The sequence below is a fragment of the Fonsecaea pedrosoi genome, assembly GCF_000835455.1.
Source record: "Fonsecaea pedrosoi CBS 271.37 unplaced genomic scaffold supercont1.2, whole genome shotgun sequence".
NCBI classification, from domain to species: Eukaryota; Fungi; Ascomycota; class Eurotiomycetes; order Chaetothyriales; family Herpotrichiellaceae; genus Fonsecaea; species Fonsecaea pedrosoi.
In genome coordinates this window covers 2735464-2754576 of record NW_013550614.1, presented here as the reverse complement: position 1 = coordinate 2754576, position 19113 = coordinate 2735464, and the positions used below count along the sequence as shown (strand labels likewise).

The following is a 19113-nucleotide window of genomic DNA, read 5'->3' as shown; positions in this document are numbered from 1 at the left end:
ATGGGCTTTCGAAAAGCATTTTCAAAGATCTCTCTCTCAGCAGCAGCCTGGGACTGAGGACGGACCAGGTTCACTGGCCTGATTTACATCAAACTCTTCATCCAGAAATCCGATTCGTCCATCATGAGAGAATCGAATTCTCGAAGCGAGTCGGCGTCCAAGACCAGATCATCCCAATCGGTCGCCGCGTAGGTGAGAGGGTTGTACGCCGCCTCGACTGGAGCTGTGCCTGTGGCGTCGACGGCGTGCCTCTGCTGTGTGGCAGATGTGGACGACGGCGTGGAGTTGACACCGAATGCACCGATACCGACCACAACAGGTGTGTTCATAGATTGTCTCGGGTCAGATAACGGCTGAGATACTGGTCTTAAATGGGACGTAACATCGATCTCGGTCGGTGACTGCTCAGACCGGTCGCCAAATGCACTGTAGACAGGCCCGTCGCTGTGGCTGTCACATCGTCCGTGGGCGGTGATGCACACCTGTTTCTTGTGCAGATACCAGAACCGGAGCTTGGCCAGCGCCATACCCCAGGTCTTCGCCTGCGGAAGATATCCGTCTTGGACGATCTCCGAGATCTTGCTCAACATTGCATCGAGACTGGGCAAGGCCGAGGCTTCTTCGGAGTGCATGGTCGTGGTCGCGGTCCCGGCTCTCATTGCCTCCCGAAACGGGGTCAGCTTGATGAGAGCTACCGCGGCAGACAGAGTCCACATCAGGTAGTGATTGGGCAGCGATCGAGCCAGGCGAACGTCCAGAGATGTGTATGCGTCGAGCAATGCCTGACTCGAATCCCAGCAGCAGAAAAGAGCCTTGAGGTGCCCGGAGCTCAGCACGTCAACGCTCGCGTGGTAATCTTCGGATCTAGAGCCTGCGAGTAGTCTCTGCATGTAGCACTTGAGCGCGACATGGTGGACACAGATATTTGCAAACTCGGCCGAGCACCTTTTCAAACCTACGGTTGGATTAGTACCGACAATGACAAACCATAGTGAGGCGCTTCAATACTAACGGTCATCAATGAAGCTTGACTCGGATTCCTTCCAGCTTGTTAGTCGCTCCTGAAACCTTCTAAGCTGGTATTGGACGGTCGGACTGTCGAATTCTCCCACCACCGCCTGCTTGTCTCCTGGGTCAAAGGTGTTTGAGACATTATCCAGGACAAGTTGCAGTCGTGCGAGGCTGCAGAGCAGGGCATCCGACGTCCGCACAGAATCCGCAGTCGACAAGACGCTGATGCAAGCTTCCAGCTTGGCCGAAGGAGGCATAAGAGTCTGCTGTCGGAACAATATGGCGTTGCTAATGCAGGGCGGAGACGCGAATATCAGCCAGAAGACGCCACAGCCAATGCAGTCGAATTACCTTGATGCGGCATACCAGCACGCCAGATATGCTCGAGCGGCTTCTCTCGACTCATTTGTACGGGAACTCGGCCCCGGCGCGATTTGTTCCACCATGTCAAGATCACACAACATGGTAATGGCGGCAGAGACAAATTGAGTTGGCAAAGCATGGGGTGATTCGGGATCATGGGTGTAGTACTGAGAATACAAGAGGCATGCCTGGATGAGGTCCATACTTCGTCTGCCCTGTTCAAGAATCTGTCTGGCTAATTGACGTTTCAATTCTTTGACGAGCGGTGACTGGAAGGACGGCAAGATTGAGCCGCTCGCGACGCTCAGAATGGCGAGGAACAGCATCGGTTTACCTCTCCTACATTCCCGCAAGTTGTCCTCCGAGAGTAGCACAATAGGCAAAATGGGTCGCATGGAGTCGTTCCAATGGTTGAAAAGGACCTCCGCGGTTGGCATGTCGAGAAGTCCCTGGTCCACAACATCCAGATCAACCTGGGCGGAACTGTGCCTCGACTGCGACTCTTGGAAGATTTGCCACGTTGGACGTATGGAGGGGATTGAAGCGTCTCTTGACCTTCCGGATGACACTGACTGTGTTGGTGTAGCCAACAGAGTGGGCTCTCCTGGCTGGTCCTGATGCTGTCTCGCTGACAATGCTTGTGAAAGGGACGCAATCTTGCCCTCGAGCTCCCTGATCTTTTGCGATGGATTCGTTCGCGGTTTCGCTGGTCCGGGCCGGACACATGCTCGCGATTTCCTGAGACATGCTTCACAAGAATCCAGGTCACCAATAGAAACACATCTGGTCTTGGTCATTCGGCAAGGGACGCATGCTATCGGGGTCTTGAACCGCCTTCCAGGGCGGCGGACTTCGGATCTGGCATCTGCTGCAGAATTAGGGCCCTCATTGCTTTCAGCCTCAAGGTCCATGTTAGATTTGGGAGTGCATTTTATTTCCAAAAGAATGCATCGATCGGTGGTCGAAAGAGACAAGTCGAATTTGGACAATGAAACAGATTCTGGGATTCGCGGTGTTGCCAAGAACAGCCGCTCAGCCTCGCGCCCTTGATGCATCACGTCGCCACAGCTACTCGGTACACGACTATGTAACTTCATTGCCATATTCGACAGCGCATTTAAGTTTCTCGACATTGTGTTGATACATGTTTACGCCACACTGACTGTGGACATATTCTCTGGCGTCACCTGCACTAAAGAAATGGAATGCGTTCCCACCGCACCTCACCAGCACTAGCTTCTGCAGAACACCCACGGATGTGACTATTGCTCCAGGCAGTTCACTCTGGCATTCCCTGTCCGGTCGTTATCCAACAAGTACTCCTTGATCCTCTTGAGTCCTTCTAAATCCCCTTTCTTGGTCTCCCTGTCTTCCTCGTCGACCCAGCCCTCCGTGTATCCACCCCCGAAATCAATCATGCAGACATTTTCGTTCGCGTCAATGACCATGTTGTTCGGCGAAACGTCACCCCAGACAAAATCTTTTTCGTGCAATAAATGTACCATGTCCTCGATATCACGATACCAGCGTTCACATAGCGCCATGGGGAGAGATAGCCCTTCTGGTCCGTTGACTCGATCTGCTATGGTCCCACGGTTGGGGTAGATGGCGGAGAGTATAAGACCGTTGATAAATCCCCTGTTACCATCCTTGTCATCAAGTACAATAGCTTCTATCTGCGGGCAGCGTAGTCTGTGGCTGAGATTTTCCCGAGAGAGCTTGGAGAGTATATCGATCTCTCGAATATATGGAGGACTATCGACGTAGTCCAAAACCGGCTTAAACCAGCATATGCGGTTGTTGAACATAACGAGGTTGGTATTTGAGGATGTCTGAGAAGTTTGAGCCAAAGTGATGTCTTTTGCTTCGACGTGAGGGTATTCGAGCCAATGCTCAGATTTCCAGACAGTAGCCCAGGGTGGATCCGCGGTTTCCATTTTCTCTGGAGACCGGCTGATCGGGACGAGATGTCCTCCAACTACACGTAGGGTAAAAGACAGAAGCGGAGGGTGAAGGACGTCTTGTAAGGTATTGAGACAAGGTGTTGATGATTCCGGGGCAAAAGTTTCGAAGGTTCTGTGTGTCAAAAATGGTCCCACGGCAAAGGCTATGACAGGATCCTCTTCGCAACCACATTCGCTCGACATCGGAGAGGCGGCCGTATCGAAACGACCACTGCATTCAGAGAAGTCGGTAGCCGCATCGTCTTCGTCGGCTTCAGAAGCTTCCGCAGATTCATCATCACCGAATGAATGTTGAAGCGCATCGAGGTACTGTTGCTCGAAGGGCTGTGAACCGGTTGGACTCGCTGGATCGTGGAGGTCATTTGGTCCAAATTCAATGTCGAATACCCTCCCCCGGAAGCGAGATCTGATCAAAATGTTGTCATCGTCAAGCTTGGTCATGCGGTCAATTGTGTACTCCGGATTCTGCATTTTGTTGGAAGTGACAAATCTGGCTCGCAAAGGACTTTTGGTGGGAATGGGCAGAGTATATATGTGTGTTGAAGCCTGATGAATGTGACATTGGCAGAAATGATGGATAGACGAAGAAGAAGGGAGCAACGCAGGCGCTTGTTAGTGATAACAGTATTTTACATTGGACGCGTCTCAGGCAGGCACGCAGACACGCAGGCACGCAGACACGCAGGCACCCGTGGCACCGAAACGAGGGTGTCACGGTCACGTGCACCGTGTGTTACCCAAGTATTGCCCCTGAATGCCTCGAGCTCGCTGACTAGGGATGAGTTAGACTAGCACCAAACATCACCAGCAAAACCATAATTTATCAACATCGCTCCGCTAACTCAGTCACTCATACCACCTTATTCAACCAGGTCTTGGTCACCTGCTTACGCCCAGTTGCGAGTTTGACATGAGGCTGACCCATTGGAGAGTTAGACGCTCGAGGCCATATTCTGCCAAAGGTCTGGCATTTTTCAGCGAAGAATTGGGCCTGAAATGACCTGCTGATCCGCCCGTATGGGAAATGAGTTTCTTGTCGTGTAACCTGCGCACGCAAGGTGCTTTGTCTAGTATGAATTGATTGGGAAGCATGAGATCCGGCAACGAATCCGGCCTTCAGAGGCTCCTGTGCCCCTGATCCTTGTGAGGAGAAAGGCACCCAGGCATGCGCTGGTCGCCAGTCAACACCAGATTCGTACTGTCAGGTGCACGGTTGCAGACGCCTGGTTTGGTTGATAAAATCAAGCAGGGCGTAGATGAACCCACAGCCACCATGATGGCCAACTAGTTGTTTCAATAGTGTGCTACTTTGTCTCCTGACAGTCGCCGGCCTGGAGGAGTAGCTCTTCCTGCAGATATAGTTCTGACCCTGTTATAAATAAATTAGTTTCTCTAAGGTTCTATCAAACCTCAAACACAGCATACCTTATTCTGCACTTTGTGTGCCTCATGTGTAACACGCACGAAACGTTCTTGCCCTTCAACAAACCACTCATCCCATCAGCATGCCGCCGTGCACTTGCAAGCAGTGGAAAGTTCAATATGCCCAATGCGGCCACACAACACAGCATCCGCATCACAAAACGAGATATTGTCAAGCTGCTCGGAGAAGACAGCAAGCAACCGGCGCCCGGAGGCCATCCCTCTGTCCTGGTGGACCGGCAGAGCGCAGCATTCGCGCCGAACTTGGTTGGTGCCATGGCAACATGTGTCGAGAGAGAGCAAGACAGGAAGGATATCGAGCTTTGGTGCGTGCTAGGAACAATTGCTGGGAGTGCTGCAGGTGCAGAGAGAGGGGCGGTCGCAATCTTTTCTGTATGAACTGTCGACACGACATCTGCCGCGACTGCCGGGCGGCAACGCCGACACCTAGTACACCATCCACTCGAGGTTCACGAGCTTCGTAACATCACCCGTTCACACTCTGGACCAGGACGTTGTACTCCTGGAAGCTACTGTCATCAAATCGAACCCAACACAACGCATGGTTGCTCCCGATTCCGGTCCTGAAGCCCTGCACTTTGTAGGCTAGCTTCCATCATTCCTTCTCCTTCCTGTCAAGGGCGTACGCTCTGTTGTGATCCTTCACTAAATCTATGTCGAGAGAGAAGATGTTGCTGCTGATCAAAGAGTTCTGGTTGGACCTGGGCTCGACGAAGGCATCGTTCAGGGCCACGTGGTCGTTCAAAAACGACGCTCGAAAGTCGCTGACGCCTATGTGGGAGCCGGTGCTTGAGGATATCGAACTGTTTGGCCAAATGTGAAGAGCTGGAAGTCGAATCTGGCAGGAAAAAGAGGGAAAGATCAGCTTAAGTTGCCATTATCATCAACGTGCAAGGCCATACCGTTGAGAGGTACCATATATTTCTAAACACAACCGTTCACGTAATTAATCAAAATCCTTCCAAAGTATCTCCGAAGTCTCTCGCTCTCATAATTGTTGATCCCGCCCAACATAGCTTCCGCATCGATGTGTGCTTCGTCCGCAAGCTGTGAATGTATACCTGCTCTGCAATACCAAAGCGCGGACTCAACTGGTTTCGGATCAGTGTCGAGTCGACTTCCTGCACCAGCTGCCTTGGCTTATTCGAGAAATTCGTAGTTTCTCTGAGAACACTGAAATCTAACTTGGGACATTCCAGCACCAGTATTGGATTCAAATGGCTCATCCTGTAGTCTCTCACTTCATGGAAAGTTGGTTGAATAAGGCATATAGGGTCCAGACGGGGTCCCACAAGGGAAGTACTCTTTGCAGGGTTCGAAGCAGTCATCTTCTGGCAAGATGGAACACATCCCATCTGAAACCGACTCGATGATTTGTTCTGATGTCTCAAGGTGCACCTTTCACCAGCATTTGCCTGCGTCTTCATGACCTCGGCAATGAAACTGACCACTTCGAAATGCAGGAGCACCGACGTTGTTTAAAAATGACCAAGTTGTGCAGTTGTTGAGGTGGGTCAAGGTCAGCCTTAGTACTGCCTTATACAATGCTCGACATATTGAGCAATCCAGGTGAACTTATCCTTCGCAGCAACTCCAATGCCAGAAGGGTATGAAGGTGGGCGCTAGCGTTTTCGCAAGATGCACGTCGTCTGTATTCACTCATTGTCGACGAATGAGTTGGCTAGCCTGCCAAAATAAGGTACTTCGAAATGGTCCAGTGTCTCGACATCTCGGTAAGCATGGAGCGAGAGAAAGCCGATCAAAATCAGGTCGATTGCGAACAGCATCCAGGAGAGCACCTTTGACCAGGACAAGATCAAGTGAAGGAAGAATATAGCTGAGAAGAGCATGCTAGACTGCCACGCATGAAACCGGACATAGTCGCTCTTGTGCTCGAACAGGAGAAGAAAAACACCCCCGGCCGGTGGAAGGACCAGGTATGCCAACATTGCTTCATAGTCCACTCTTAAAGGCAGGCTTGTCTCGAAAGCTTCCAAGCTCTGGTCCCTATGTTCCCCGGTAAACGACGGCCTAGGCGGGAAATCATTCGCAAAGGCACTGGGAGGAAGCAATGGTGGCAGTGACTGCGTACCAGCGCTGGCACGGGTGATGGGCTGGATGGGTCTGTTCGGAGGAGGCGACCGGACGCGAGGCGAATCGATCGAAGTGCGAGGGGGAGGTGATAGAGCACGTTCTCTATATACTTTTGATTAACAACTTTGTCCGCCCATCTTGATCTCCAATTTATGTCGTGGCAGCAACTCACATTTCTGGCGAAGCATCCTGGTACGGTGCGAAATTCATTGTTTACTTTCTCCGCAGTTGGTCGTGTCTCCAGACGCGGACTGGACTGTGAGAAGGACGAGTGACAAGTTGTCTTGTGCTTGTTGTAAAGCGAAGTGGTTCCGTAGAAGATCTTCCTCTAAACGGTATGGAGAACTAGAATTGGCCCAACAATGAACCTTGTCTGTTGCGCAGACCAGGCTGCTTCATTCACATCTCAAACCATAATAAATTGGGAGAATCAAGCTGATGCTCCTTTCGGCGACCGCCTTGGGGGGTCTTGTGCTCTCGTCCCCTTGCTGCTTTTAGACCGCTCTACAACGACGACCTCACCTTCACATTCCGTGCTTTGTCTCCGGTTACTCACCGCTCGCCTGGTAAAATTATGACTTGAGATGATGATACCTAGCTAGGTATTTGCCTGCCCGTGCTTGATAGGTACATCTCCTTCCGGCTTGTTGTTGTACATGCAGCACTTCACTTTTGGAGGTAAGGTTTGACTCAGGCTACATACTTGAATACAACACACCAGTGTGGCCAGGAGCACGGATTTGGTCGATAGCTCAGTCTTCGACTTTGGGGTTCCTAAGACTTGCATTCTACATCTGAACTAGCTGCGCAGAGGCTCCTCCTGTCAGGCACTGAAATGTGCCTTTTGACTCCAGCAGAAAGAACCCATACCTGACAACTTGTTATCGCCGCGACGAATTTGCTTGCATGCTGTGGTCTCTGCCGCCATCAGCTCCGTAGGTGTGCTTCTTCCCCAGGCACATCTGACCTTTCTCCCAGTAATTACCCCCCATCAGTACCACGGCCGCCCACAGTATACTGAACAAATATGATCCCTCCCCGACTCGCGGTGTATCTCGGCGAAAGTGGGCAAAACACTGGTCGACATGACCACCGTTTTCGACCTCGTCAATAGCTGCAAATATGGGAGCCAGACTGCTTTAGCGCACTTCAACTTCGCTTCCCTGGCGGACTCTGAAGGGTGGGATTAGATGAACTCCCACCTACCTCGCGCGCATCGTGGCGGACAATGCGACACCAGAACAATCTATTTTACGGGTGAGCCGTGAGAAATAGTCTCGTATGTTGGGAGGCTCCCGTTACCGAATCCCCAGGGTCTGTCTTTTGATTTCCAGGGGTGCCAAGGGTCCTGACGAGCTTGCGTTCGTCCCTGGCATCTGTTGGGTACAACAAAACCCCGTCGTGAGCCCGAGCGGCAAAGATGAAACAAGGCAATCCATCAATGGAAGCCGCAGATTTCAGCCACGGCCTCTCGAGGCCCTACCCGTTGTCCCTCGACCAATTCCTGAGCTGGCTCTTCTAGCGGAGGCTGTGCCTCGCCTTATACCGCTGGTGTTAGACCCTCCTACCTGTACGTAAGCCGAGGACTGTGCGGTTGCACCACCTCTTCCGGCAGCACCGATCCTGCCCGGACCTCGCGCAGTCCCTCTTGTGGGTTTGGTGGCTGTCTCAACTTTATGTCGCTCTTCCTCTTGAGCCTTTTTGGCTTCTGCCTTCTTTCTCTCCTCCTCAGCTTCTCGTCGATCAGCAGCGCGCTGTTTCTCCAGGGCTTCCTCTTCAATATCCGCGATATCTTGACTGGCGCCTTGCCATGAAGGGTCAAGGATCAGGCGTTGGTTATGCTCTGTTTGGGATAGAATTTTGGTCCATGTATTCAAGAGACTTGAGGCAGCTGAGACGGTGTTGTTCACTGTCTAGTACTCGAGTTAGTGAGGACCATCAAATATAGAGGAACCACAGGTTGAATCCTTACTCTCATATTGCTTTTGGCCTTGTGGAGGCTCTGAATAACACCTTCAATAGCCTCATTAACCTGTCTCACGCTCTGTAGTTCTTGACGCAGGCTTTCTTCATATTGTTGTTGTCCTTGGTATGTGTGCTTCGCTCTATGGGCTTGTTTGCCCGCTGTTTCTTGTTCTGCAGGGGCATGCCAGAGACTGTCTGCAGAGTCATCGTCCGTGAGGACTGAAGAGTTGTGATCCATGATGCAGAAGAGCAGCGTCTGATTCTAGAACAAAGAGGATGCCGTTTATATGCATGGTATGATGACGACTAGAAGTGCGCCCACAATGACAAGATACACATAAAGCCGCTTTACGCGTAGTTTCGAGACGAGGCGCGTCTCGCCCGGGACGAGAAACCCGAACCCTGAATGCCCAGACCTGCAAGCCACGACTGCGCTTGCGCCGGGGAATGTGCTGTTCCCAGCCACTCACCCCAGCAGTCACTTCACCAGACGGAAGCCCAACCTCCAACAAACTCCTCGACCTCCATCTAGCACCGTCCTTTGCGATGCAGTCACCTTATTGTTGTTGTAACTTGTTCTTGCTTACTGCTTTTGACTGAGCTGCATTGCATCTGGAGAGCACACTCTTGCGCTGAATTTTGGAATTGGTTTTGCAACTCTTCACTCTGAACCTTGGGTCTGGCAGAAACATTGATCAATTGCCGGTGAATTCACTGCTGCATGTGCGCCTCACAAAAATGACTTCAACACCGCCTCTTCAAATCGCATCGACTCCTCAGACTCCCCAAACTCCTTTACATGGCGCCGCTTACGATCGTTCTCATACCCATCCTGATCGAAGGGCTACAAGAACAAGCTCTCGAATTGCGTCCGCCAATCTTCACACCACTCCCGACAGGCGCGACAACATACCTGAAATTGAAGCCCCAGTGACCACTCCGCGATCGTCAAGGAAGTCAAGACCCAGGGTCGCACCTGGAATTCAATCGCCAGAAGCGACACCAAAGCACAAGGCACCTCGTCGCGTCCAAGTCATCTCACCTCCATCCCCCGACACCCTTCCTTCGACCATCGACAAACTACCTCATTCCAAGTCGCATCTTCAACCGCTTGCATCTTCCTCCACTACGATTTCCGACGGCATGCTTCCCACTCCCGTCAAAACTCCGAGGAAGAAAATGGTTCCTCAAACAAGTAACCCTGCTCGTGCACTTTTCCAAGACAATACCCTAAATGTGAACGACTTGGTGGACTTTGAACCGAGCCCAAAAAGGAATCGAAAGACTAAACGCTACAATGGCTTCTCACTTGAAAGCTTCTCTGTCGAGAACGATGACAGCCGCGGGCAAGTTCAGATTTACACCGATTCTCGTGATAGAATTCCTCATGTCGACAACAGCGAGTCAAACCCTTTCACTGAGCCAAATATGAACGGAGAAACTTCGTCCACCCGAAAAATCGCTGGAACATCTAAACGTCGCAAGGTTAGTGGGGAGCGAAAGAAGCTTGATCCCCAAGTCGAAGAGGCTATTGAGAAGGACGATGGCATGGTTTATGTATTGTAAGTCGCTTACTCTCCCGTCCCAAGTTTCAATGCTGACTACTTCAAGCCGCGGCAAGAAAGTCTACCGACGATTTGATGATGAGGAGGATGAAGAAGAAGACATTGATACTGGTGACCTCGGTCTCTTGGAACACACGCCCAAAGGTTCCGATGTTAAGCGGCTTCGAACACTTACCCGTCGGTCAATCAAGCCCAAACGTCTTTTCCAGACTGAAGCGCAGCAAAAAGCACGGGAAGCAGAACGCGAGGAGGAAGCTCTGACTGACATTGAGGAACCGACTGATCAGAAGGAAGATGCATCAGCGGCAATCGGCAACAGTACCTTAAGCGACATTTCCCCAATGTCAAAGACGAAGAGATCTCTTCGCTCAAGTGGACCAGCCCCTTTGATTTCCGAAGAAGTCAAGTCACTAGATACCGGCCGTCGTTCACAAAAAGCCAGTCCTTTCGATTCCTGGCCCAGACTCAAAAGCGGTGGGCGCTCGATGGCTGGCACTCCCAAGGGAAAGAAGCGCGGCGCAGCGGATATATTGGAAGACAGCGTTGGGGCCATAGGTGTCGAAACCAAAAAGTCAAGGACCTGAGACGGTGCATCTCAGCATGGAATGGTGTTGCTTTTTGTTGCGTACAGCAAATTCTTCTTGACTGTGGATTACTAGGATTGTATAAGATGTGGTCTTGGACACAATAGTGGCTGCTTTTCAGACGTGGATTCAAGCAAGGTGGTGTTGCTTCTACCAGCATTATTTTGCGTGCAAGGCTTTTGCTATTCTCGGGGGCTTTTCCTCATGACGTGCATGTGGTGGTATTCCTGAATGAAATATCTTTTCTTCAAGTTCGCACCTATATGCTCAAGAGATGTGTCTCAAAGACTGTCTCTAGTTAACTTTTTGAATAAAACTGCTTGGTTAACATAGAGATGCATCATCGACGCCCAAATCCAGACAGGTCAAAAGTATCTGGAAGGATGCACGTGTCCTTCTTCTCGAGTTTGCGCACGTGATGAAGCGTGCCAAGGCTTCATGCCCAAACAGACTGGTCGCCTGCCAATGACTGGCCGATGGACTCCAACTCCATGTTCCATGCAAAGAGGCCAACACCAACACCAAACTCACTCCTCTCTTCCCCCCCGATGGTTCCTGCATCTTCACTTTTCCATCAACTTATTCCTTCTCTCAGTCACCCGTTGTACCCGACACTTCTTACTACTTTTAGATTGACCTGTTACCTCTCTCTTACAAGCTACCTAAACCTATTGTACAACGTGGCTGATCTGCCCGCAAACCCTTCTCACTAGCACCGCCCTTTTCCAAGGTCATGAATGCTTCCCATGATCCTCAGTCCTGCCGCGTCCGGCCCCTCCTCGCTTTCAAAGATATCCGCGACTCAGATTCTCCTGCTGCTTGATACAATCAGTGAAAGAGAGGGAAAGGCAAAGTGGGACTCCAAGCGGGAGAAGATACAGCGACTGCTCGATTCTAACGGCATGGAGGTCTTTGCCCAATTCTTCAGGCGAACCATCACCCTGAATACTGCCGCCATTTTCCAAGGTGCGAAAGACTTCGATCAGGGAAGCTATAAGCTACTGCGTGAAGAGTTGGAAAAGGTCGCCTCGGACCCAGAACAGCCATCAAAGATTGCCGAGGCCATTGATACCTCCAAGGAAGACTCGTTCCGCGACTTTGACCTTGTGACCTTTATCCAACATTTCTTCGCCGATACCCTTCCTCAGGTTATTCTGGCCGTTGCCTTCACAAAGTGCACCCGCGTCGACCTGAGAACAAAAGCGGAAAGTTTTCTCGCCGAGTTCGCTCAGAGCTCTCTGCGTTCCCTGTCGGAGAGGCGCGGTGAGAATACACAAACATTCGCGGTCGAGAACATCTGCTCTGTGATCGAATACTTTGCCCTAGCCGCTGCGACGACTACGCAACAGCAGAAAGATGATCTATGGCGTGCAGTCATCAGTCGATACACTGGTTCTAAACCAGAACAATTCTTTGGTGCCTACCAGCTGCTACGCCTATCAGTCGAAGCTCGAGATATCGCTCGCGGTCTACAACGGCACGGACCTAAGGCGGTCGCCTCAGAACAAGCCGCACAGGATTTTCTAGCTTCATTACCCACAACGAGTGTCACAGAGGCAGAAGTAGCCAATGCTCTACTATTCCTCGTCTTCACCATCAATCAGCAGTATGATATTTCAAATTTGGTAGAGGCTCTCCGGACAAAACAGCTGGACTGGAACCTGGTCATTCAAGGATTCGATATCCCGGGTCTCCGTATGCGGAGGAACGATTTCCCAAGGTTATACAGATCTCTGCTGCATGTGGCACAGGATAACCCGCAATTTGATCTCCAGAAACTCTGGGGAGGCAGATGGGCGAACCCAGACACGCAGATTTCCTTCCTTGGCGGATTTCTCGCCTCTTCATCCTCGGAAACTCAGCCAACTACAATACCCCGACTTCGCGAGACTTTACCCGCAGAAGACTTGAGCAATTTCTCTCCCGAAATGACGCGATTGATCACCCCGGAGCTCGATGGTCCATATGTATCTGCCGATGCTTGTCAGGCTATTTTCGAAGTCGTTCTGGGACCCGGTACAGGGGCAGATGGAGAAGACCGAATCGACATACTGCAGGACGTATACCACAATCACCCAGCCATCTTCCTCCTGTTTCTAGCGAGGACCAATGCAAAATCATGGGTGCCAGACCAGGAAAAGTTCATTGCTGAGTGCTTCAGCTTGTTCCTCGAAAAGCAACGCCCAGACTATCGTCCTGTTCTTGAAACGCTCGCGTCTCAGTATCCTCAATACCTGTTCGAGCTTTGTCATATCGTCTTTTCGCTCGATCCACGACAAACAGAAGTGATATACGAACGCGCTCAAGAATTCGGGTGGACCGAGGAATTTCTCAAACATTGGTCCAACCCCCTGGCTCTCGACATAGCCTGCATGCGGAACAAGATCGACCCAGGATTCGATCTGGATAGGTATCTGTCTGAAGCAGCTGATGGGCAGACAAATCTGGGCATGATTCTTTGCAAATACCTACGGATTAAGGCAGACGACGAATTTCGCGTCCAACGTGGCGAAACCACGCCACAGTCTATTCCGCTCACGCTGCGAAGCGTACATACGCTCCTGGAGAAACTCGAAGACCACTTGGACAATCGCGAGTTGGTTGAGGCGGCACAGACTACGTGCTTGCAGACGTATCCGCGGTTGATGAACTACGGGGCCGGATTCGATGATATTTTGGAGAAAAGCAGTGAAGAGAAGGGCAACAAACTTTCCGAAGTCATTGATAAGCAAATGTCGGAATTGTTCGGTCGAATGTATCGATCAGAGCTGTCGATCCGTGACATGGTGAACGAAATGCGGAGATATAAGACTTCTCGAGATCCAGATCAGCAGGATCTCTTCTGCTGCATCGTCCATGGATTGTTCGATGAGTATGTTTGCTACAATGAGTATCCGGAAGATGCACTCGAGAAAACAGCCCTCCTGTTTGGGAGCATTATCAAGTACAAACTGCTCCCTTCAATCCCCCGAGACTTTGGCCTCGCTCTTATACTTCGGGCTGTTCGCGATCATGAACCCGACAGCCTCATGCACCGTTTTGGCATCGAAGCATTACTCCAGATCAGCGATCAACTCTCTGAATGGCCTGGACTTTGCAGTCTACTTCTGCAGGAGCCTTCTCTTCAGCATCCAGAAATCTTGCAACGCGCTGAAGAAGGGCTCCGTGCACAGCAAGCTGCTGGAAATGGGCTTGGTGCGAATGGCGTCTCAGGTGCTCACACGACGAATGGAGATGATCTCGTTGTGCTAGACGCAGGCCGTGGGTTTCGAGCCTTGCGTGCGGACCCTCCTCCAGCTTCCGCCCATTTTCGAGACCCGGATCAAAAAATCCAAGAGAAAATCCTGTTTGTCATTAACAACCTCTCCAAAGACAACATGGCTAGCAAATTGGTCGATCTAAAAGAGTCGTTCACTCCTGAGCACTATCAATGGTTCGCTTCATACCTTGTTGAACAGCGTGCCAGGTTGGAGCCAAACAACCAGGAAATGTACTTCCAGTTTATCAGCATGATCGATGACAATTTGCTCATGTCGGAGGTGATTCGCGAGACCTACGTCAGTATTGTCAAGATCATGAGTGCCGAATCGACAATCAATTCTGCGACGGAAAGGAGCCACCTCAAGAATCTTGGAGGTTGGCTTGGATCTCTCACTCTCGCACAAGATAAACCGATTAAGCACCGAAACATCTATTTCGTCGACCTCCTGGTGGAAGGGTATGAGACTCAGAGGCTGATTCTGGTCATACCATTTACGTGCAAAGTCCTGGCCCAAGGCGCTAACTCCATGGTCTTTGTGCCACCGAATCCTTGGTTGATGGAAATAGTGGGGGTTCTCTTGGAGCTTTATCATTTCGCAGAGCTCAAACTGAATCTAAAATTCGAGATTGAGGTGCTTTGCAAAGACCTCGAGCTCGATTTCAAGAAGCTGGAGCCTGCTACGGTCATTCGAGACCGACCGCAGACAGAAGACGACATGGCGAACATTCCCGCATTGCCAGACGGCCTAGAGACCTTTGACGACGTGTCTTTGAATGGCGCCATAAGCAGGGCCGTCCGTGAACGGCTTTCCGCCCCTGAGATCATGGCAACACTTCCAAGTTTGGAGGACGTGCTCAAATATCCTCCAACGTCGGGCTCGCCTGCAGATCAAGCACTGATAAAGAGCATTATCTACCGCGCTTTTGACCAAGCCATCCAGGAAATCATCGCCCCTGTTGTCGAACGGTCAATCACAATTGCATCAATCTCAACGGCTCAGCTTGTCTCAAAGGACTATACGCTTGAGCCGGATCCAGAAAAGTACCGGACAGCCGCCAGACAGATGGTCAAGTCCCTGGCGGGTAGTCTGGCTCTTGTTACGTGCAAGGAGCCACTGCGTATGAGTATCTCCAACTACATTCGCCGCCCTCTCCAGGATGACTTGCCGGAGCACCTTTTGCCTGAGGGAGCCATCCTTATGTGCGTCAATGACAATCTGGACACTGCATGTTCGTTTGTTGAGCAAGCTGCTGAGCAGCGCGCTGTTTCAGAAATTGACCAGGTTATTGAAGCTGATCTTGAAGAACGACGTCGGTTCCTCGCCGAAGGAGGGACCCGGGATTTCATTCCGCAAGGAATCAATCGGTGGTCAGCATGGATTCCCGAGCCCTACAAACAAACAGTTGGCGGTCTCAACGAGGCACAACGGGCTGTCTACGAAGAGTTCGACCGTAGAGTTCATGGAATGAACACCAGCCATATTCCTAATGCCACCGCTGACACCCCTGGACGTCAGATTCCCGACGTCCTGCAGGACCCTCTCACGATGCCAAACCTGTCCACGCCTGCTGATCAGCCTGCGATCCCGCACCAAAGTCCGCTGGTCCAGCAAGAAAGCCGAATGCTATCTGCAATGCCGCAGCCGAGGGTCAATGGTTTCCCGGAAACATTGCCACCTCATGATAGGATCACCATTCTCATCGAAGATATCCAAAAAGCAGCTAGGGCATCCGATGCGACACGGCTGAAAGATCTCGAGAAGAACAGCTCCATCTTCCAAGATTTCCGCCAAATCCTGATCGTGCTCACTTCTTCTACCCGCCCAGCAGCTGATCTCCTAGCTCGCCAGATTGCAGAGAAGATCTGCCACATTTTTGTCACCAAGCCGCCAGAAGGGCCTCTCGAGGCTGAGGTCTTAGCTTTCTTGCTTTCGAAACTATGCCAGCTCTCGGACCTTATCGTGCGGGATGTCCTCAGATGGATGACAGCTAATGAAGACTTGCTACTGGCTAGCTCCAACGTGGTTGTGGCACTGATAACGGCCGGCTTGATGGAGTTTGCTCGGGTCGACGTCGCAATTGCTTCAGTCATCATGAGCCGAAATGTACACGGACTTCATGTTCTCGCTGAGATCATGGATCAGACTCTCTTTACTGATGAGCCCACAGCCCTCCGGGCGGATTTTGCCCATAGTCTCGTTGCAATGGCAGCTTGGGTCAAGGAAACACCAGACCTTCCTGTTGCCCCAGAAATCAACGCGAAGCTAAAGGCTCACGGCATGCCCGAATTTGTCAGTGTCGAGATTACGGACAAAGCCAAAGCTAAGCAAGACCAAATGCGCTACGTGTTTGACGAATGGGTAGGCATCTTTGAAAGCATTGGGCCCGATGAAAGCACCTGCGCAGCATTCCTAAAAGAGCTCCATAAGGAGCAGACGATTAACAGCACGGAGGATCTGGCAGAGTTTTTGCGATTGTGCATCGACTCGTGCATCGAATGTTACGACCGAGAAGCTCAAAGTCCCAGAGGCAGTGTGGACGTCGCTTTCTCGCACGCGGATGCCCTTGGTCGCCTAGTTATTATGCTGGTCAAGTTTCAAGGGGATACCAACGGCGCAGTCCGGCTCAGCAAGGCACCCTACCTTGAGACGATCTTGACGATGCTTGTGTTGATTTTGAACCACCACCAGATCATGCGCGGAGTGACCTTCCATCAGAGACTTTTCACCAGACTGTTTGCCAACATGCTCTATGAGTATTCGGCAGCTCGATTGGACACCACTACCGACCACAACGACTTGATGTTTGCCTTTGCCAAGTGCTTCAAGTCCCTGCAGCCAACGTGGTTCCCGGGGTTCACATACGGATGGTACAGTCTCATTGTGCACCGCGTCTTCGTCGCTGGCATGCTGAAGCCGAACAATCACGTCGGATGGGATACCTACCGTGAGCTCATTGGATTGTTGCTTCTTTACATCTCGGAGCTGTCACAGACGCCTGGTTTCGATCTTCTGAATCTTGACCTGTACAAGGGAACACTGAGGAACATACTCATCCTGCTCCATGACTACCCTGAATTTCTGTGTGAAAACCACACCTACTTTTGCTCGCGAATAGCATATGGGATCCCACAGCTCAGGAACTTGATCCTCACAGCCAAGCCTTCGGCATACCATGATCTCCCGGATCCCATGACGCCAGGGCTGAAGATTGAACGACTCGAAGAGATGAAGAAAAATCCGACTCTAGCGCGGGACTATGACCTACCCCTTCAACAAGCAGATCTCAAAGACGTTGTCCTGAATGCGATCAGAAAATCAGGTGACCTGGACAGCACGTTCAAGCAGATCAAGCAGGCTCTTCATGAGGGACAAAAAGAGTCCTCTGCCATGGCTCCAGCGAAGAGCGTGGAAATCATGAACGCTCTAGTGCCATTTGTCGGCCACGACGCGCTCAGCACTTCTCCAGGAAGGTTCGATTCTGGCACGGCGCCGGTCATGTTTTTCAGCAAGCTTGCTAGCAGTGTCAGCCATGAGACGCGCTACCAACTCCTCAATGCCATTGCCGACCAGATCCGCTATCCCAACACACACACAGACTTTTTCTGCAAGGTGATGCTCAACCTTTGGGGGACAGGAAGTGGAGACGAGCAACAGCGCGAACTCCGGGAACAAATATCGCGGGTGGTATACGAGCGGCTCACGGTTGCACGGCCCCACGTTTGGGGAATGACCATTCTGTTCCTCGAATTGCAGCAAAACACCAGCTACGGCTTCTGGGAGCACCTGGCGCCAGACGCGGCGATGCAACAACGTCTGCAACAAGCCATGCGGACGGCCCACTAACCCCAAGTAAGGGGTAATTTCTCTGTGGGGGTACATTGATTCGGATTGTGCATATTCTGCTGAGGGGTGGAAAGAAGGTACAGATGATGACGGTGATGGTCGAGTGGTGGAAACTTGACCTTGATTTTGAACAATTCCTATTCTTTGTACACTTGACCTCTCGATTTTGTTGGAGTGATGCCCAATCGGGCGTGGCGAGTTGTCGCCTCTGCTACATCATGCATATGAGGGAGCGAGGAAGGGGCATGGTACGGGCTGTGAGTACAATGGGTGGGCTCCTGGCCGCTATAGGTAATGGAAGGAAAGGGGCCGACCGGGCGAAACGGAGGGGCTTAATCAAAGCATGAAGGGATGACCGGAGTTCTGACGACTGGAAACTACTGCGTCTGGAAAGGGACCAAAAAGCAAGACTCTTTATTTTGTAATGCTCGACTAGTTGGGCAGGAAAGAGGGAGAGTGAGCTGGGCGAGGAGGATCAAGTTGACAAAGGCAGCGTAGGAAACATGTGCGGGACGAGGCTGTGTTGATGAACCGAGCTGACCATGGGATCTTCCTGCTTTGGCTGAAAAGCACCTGTGGCAACCCGGACCAACATTTTTGTGTATCATAGAAAGAGAAGCTTTGGAATGAACGTTAGACAAATCGAGTGTATTTCTGTTGGTATTTCTTGATCTTGCTTCGTTTGGAGTAACGTGGTTCCTTGCGCATGGACTATTTTCGTTGGTTACTTGTCAAGGAATGAGGGTGACACGGGAGAGGGTCGAGGCTTGGGCACGGAGAAATGAGGGAAAGGGGCGCTGGTGGTGGCAGAAGAAGGTGGGTGTTGGATTGTTTGGTTGGCGGGACGGATGTCACCCAAGGCAGACGTTTGGTGGTTGTACTGGTATTGGTGTTGGAGTTAGTGGAGGTGTGATGGATGGTATCACATGTAGCCTGGGCGCGGGAAGAAAAAGTGAATCGACCAGGGGGAAGTGGGTGACATCATCCGATCTGAGGACAATTAGCTTTAGAGTTGACT

General features: G+C 51.3%; 7 protein-coding genes across 7 annotated transcripts; 3 read left to right on the top strand and 4 right to left on the bottom strand.

Moving 5' to 3' along the window:
• Positions 1–83: 83 nt before the first annotated feature.
• Z517_02939 (uncharacterized protein) lies at positions 84–2285 on the bottom strand (the record flags this gene model as incomplete). The annotated part of the gene is made up of 3 exons (XM_013432047.1): positions 84–955; positions 1013–1299; positions 1363–2285. 3 exons carry the CDS (start codon positions 2283–2285, stop codon positions 84–86), a joined length of 2082 nt encoding a protein of 693 aa, XP_013287501.1.
• Positions 2286–2636: 351 nt separating this feature from the next.
• Z517_02938 (uncharacterized protein) lies at positions 2637–3809 on the bottom strand (the record flags this gene model as incomplete). Its single annotated transcript, XM_013432046.1, has 1 exon — positions 2637–3809. One exon carries the CDS (start codon positions 3807–3809, stop codon positions 2637–2639), a length of 1173 nt encoding a protein of 390 aa, XP_013287500.1.
• A 1071-nt stretch (positions 3810–4880) lies between these two features.
• Positions 4881–5159, top strand: Z517_02937 (uncharacterized protein; the record flags this gene model as incomplete). The annotated part of the gene is made up of 1 exon (XM_013432045.1): positions 4881–5159. The coding sequence occupies one exon, from the start codon at positions 4881–4883 to the stop codon at positions 5157–5159; it is 279 nt and encodes a 92-aa protein (XP_013287499.1).
• A 1277-nt stretch (positions 5160–6436) lies between these two features.
• Z517_02936 (uncharacterized protein) lies at positions 6437–7085 on the bottom strand (the record flags this gene model as incomplete). The annotated part of the gene is made up of 2 exons (XM_013432044.1): positions 6437–6977; positions 7048–7085. 2 exons carry the CDS (start codon positions 7083–7085, stop codon positions 6437–6439), a joined length of 579 nt encoding a protein of 192 aa, XP_013287498.1.
• Positions 7086–8332: 1247 nt separating this feature from the next.
• Z517_02935 (uncharacterized protein) lies at positions 8333–9078 on the bottom strand (the record flags this gene model as incomplete). Its single annotated transcript, XM_013432043.1, has 2 exons — positions 8333–8788; positions 8848–9078. The coding sequence occupies 2 exons, from the start codon at positions 9076–9078 to the stop codon at positions 8333–8335; spliced, it is 687 nt and encodes a 228-aa protein (XP_013287497.1).
• Positions 9079–9578: 500 nt separating this feature from the next.
• Positions 9579–10989, top strand: Z517_02934 (uncharacterized protein; the record flags this gene model as incomplete). Its single annotated transcript, XM_013432042.1, has 2 exons — positions 9579–10402; positions 10452–10989. 2 exons carry the CDS (start codon positions 9579–9581, stop codon positions 10987–10989), a joined length of 1362 nt encoding a protein of 453 aa, XP_013287496.1.
• A 746-nt stretch (positions 10990–11735) lies between these two features.
• Z517_02933 (uncharacterized protein) lies at positions 11736–18095 on the top strand (the record flags this gene model as incomplete). Its single annotated transcript, XM_013432041.1, has 1 exon — positions 11736–18095. The coding sequence occupies one exon, from the start codon at positions 11736–11738 to the stop codon at positions 18093–18095; it is 6360 nt and encodes a 2119-aa protein (XP_013287495.1).
• Between the last annotated feature and the right edge of the window lie 1018 nt (positions 18096–19113).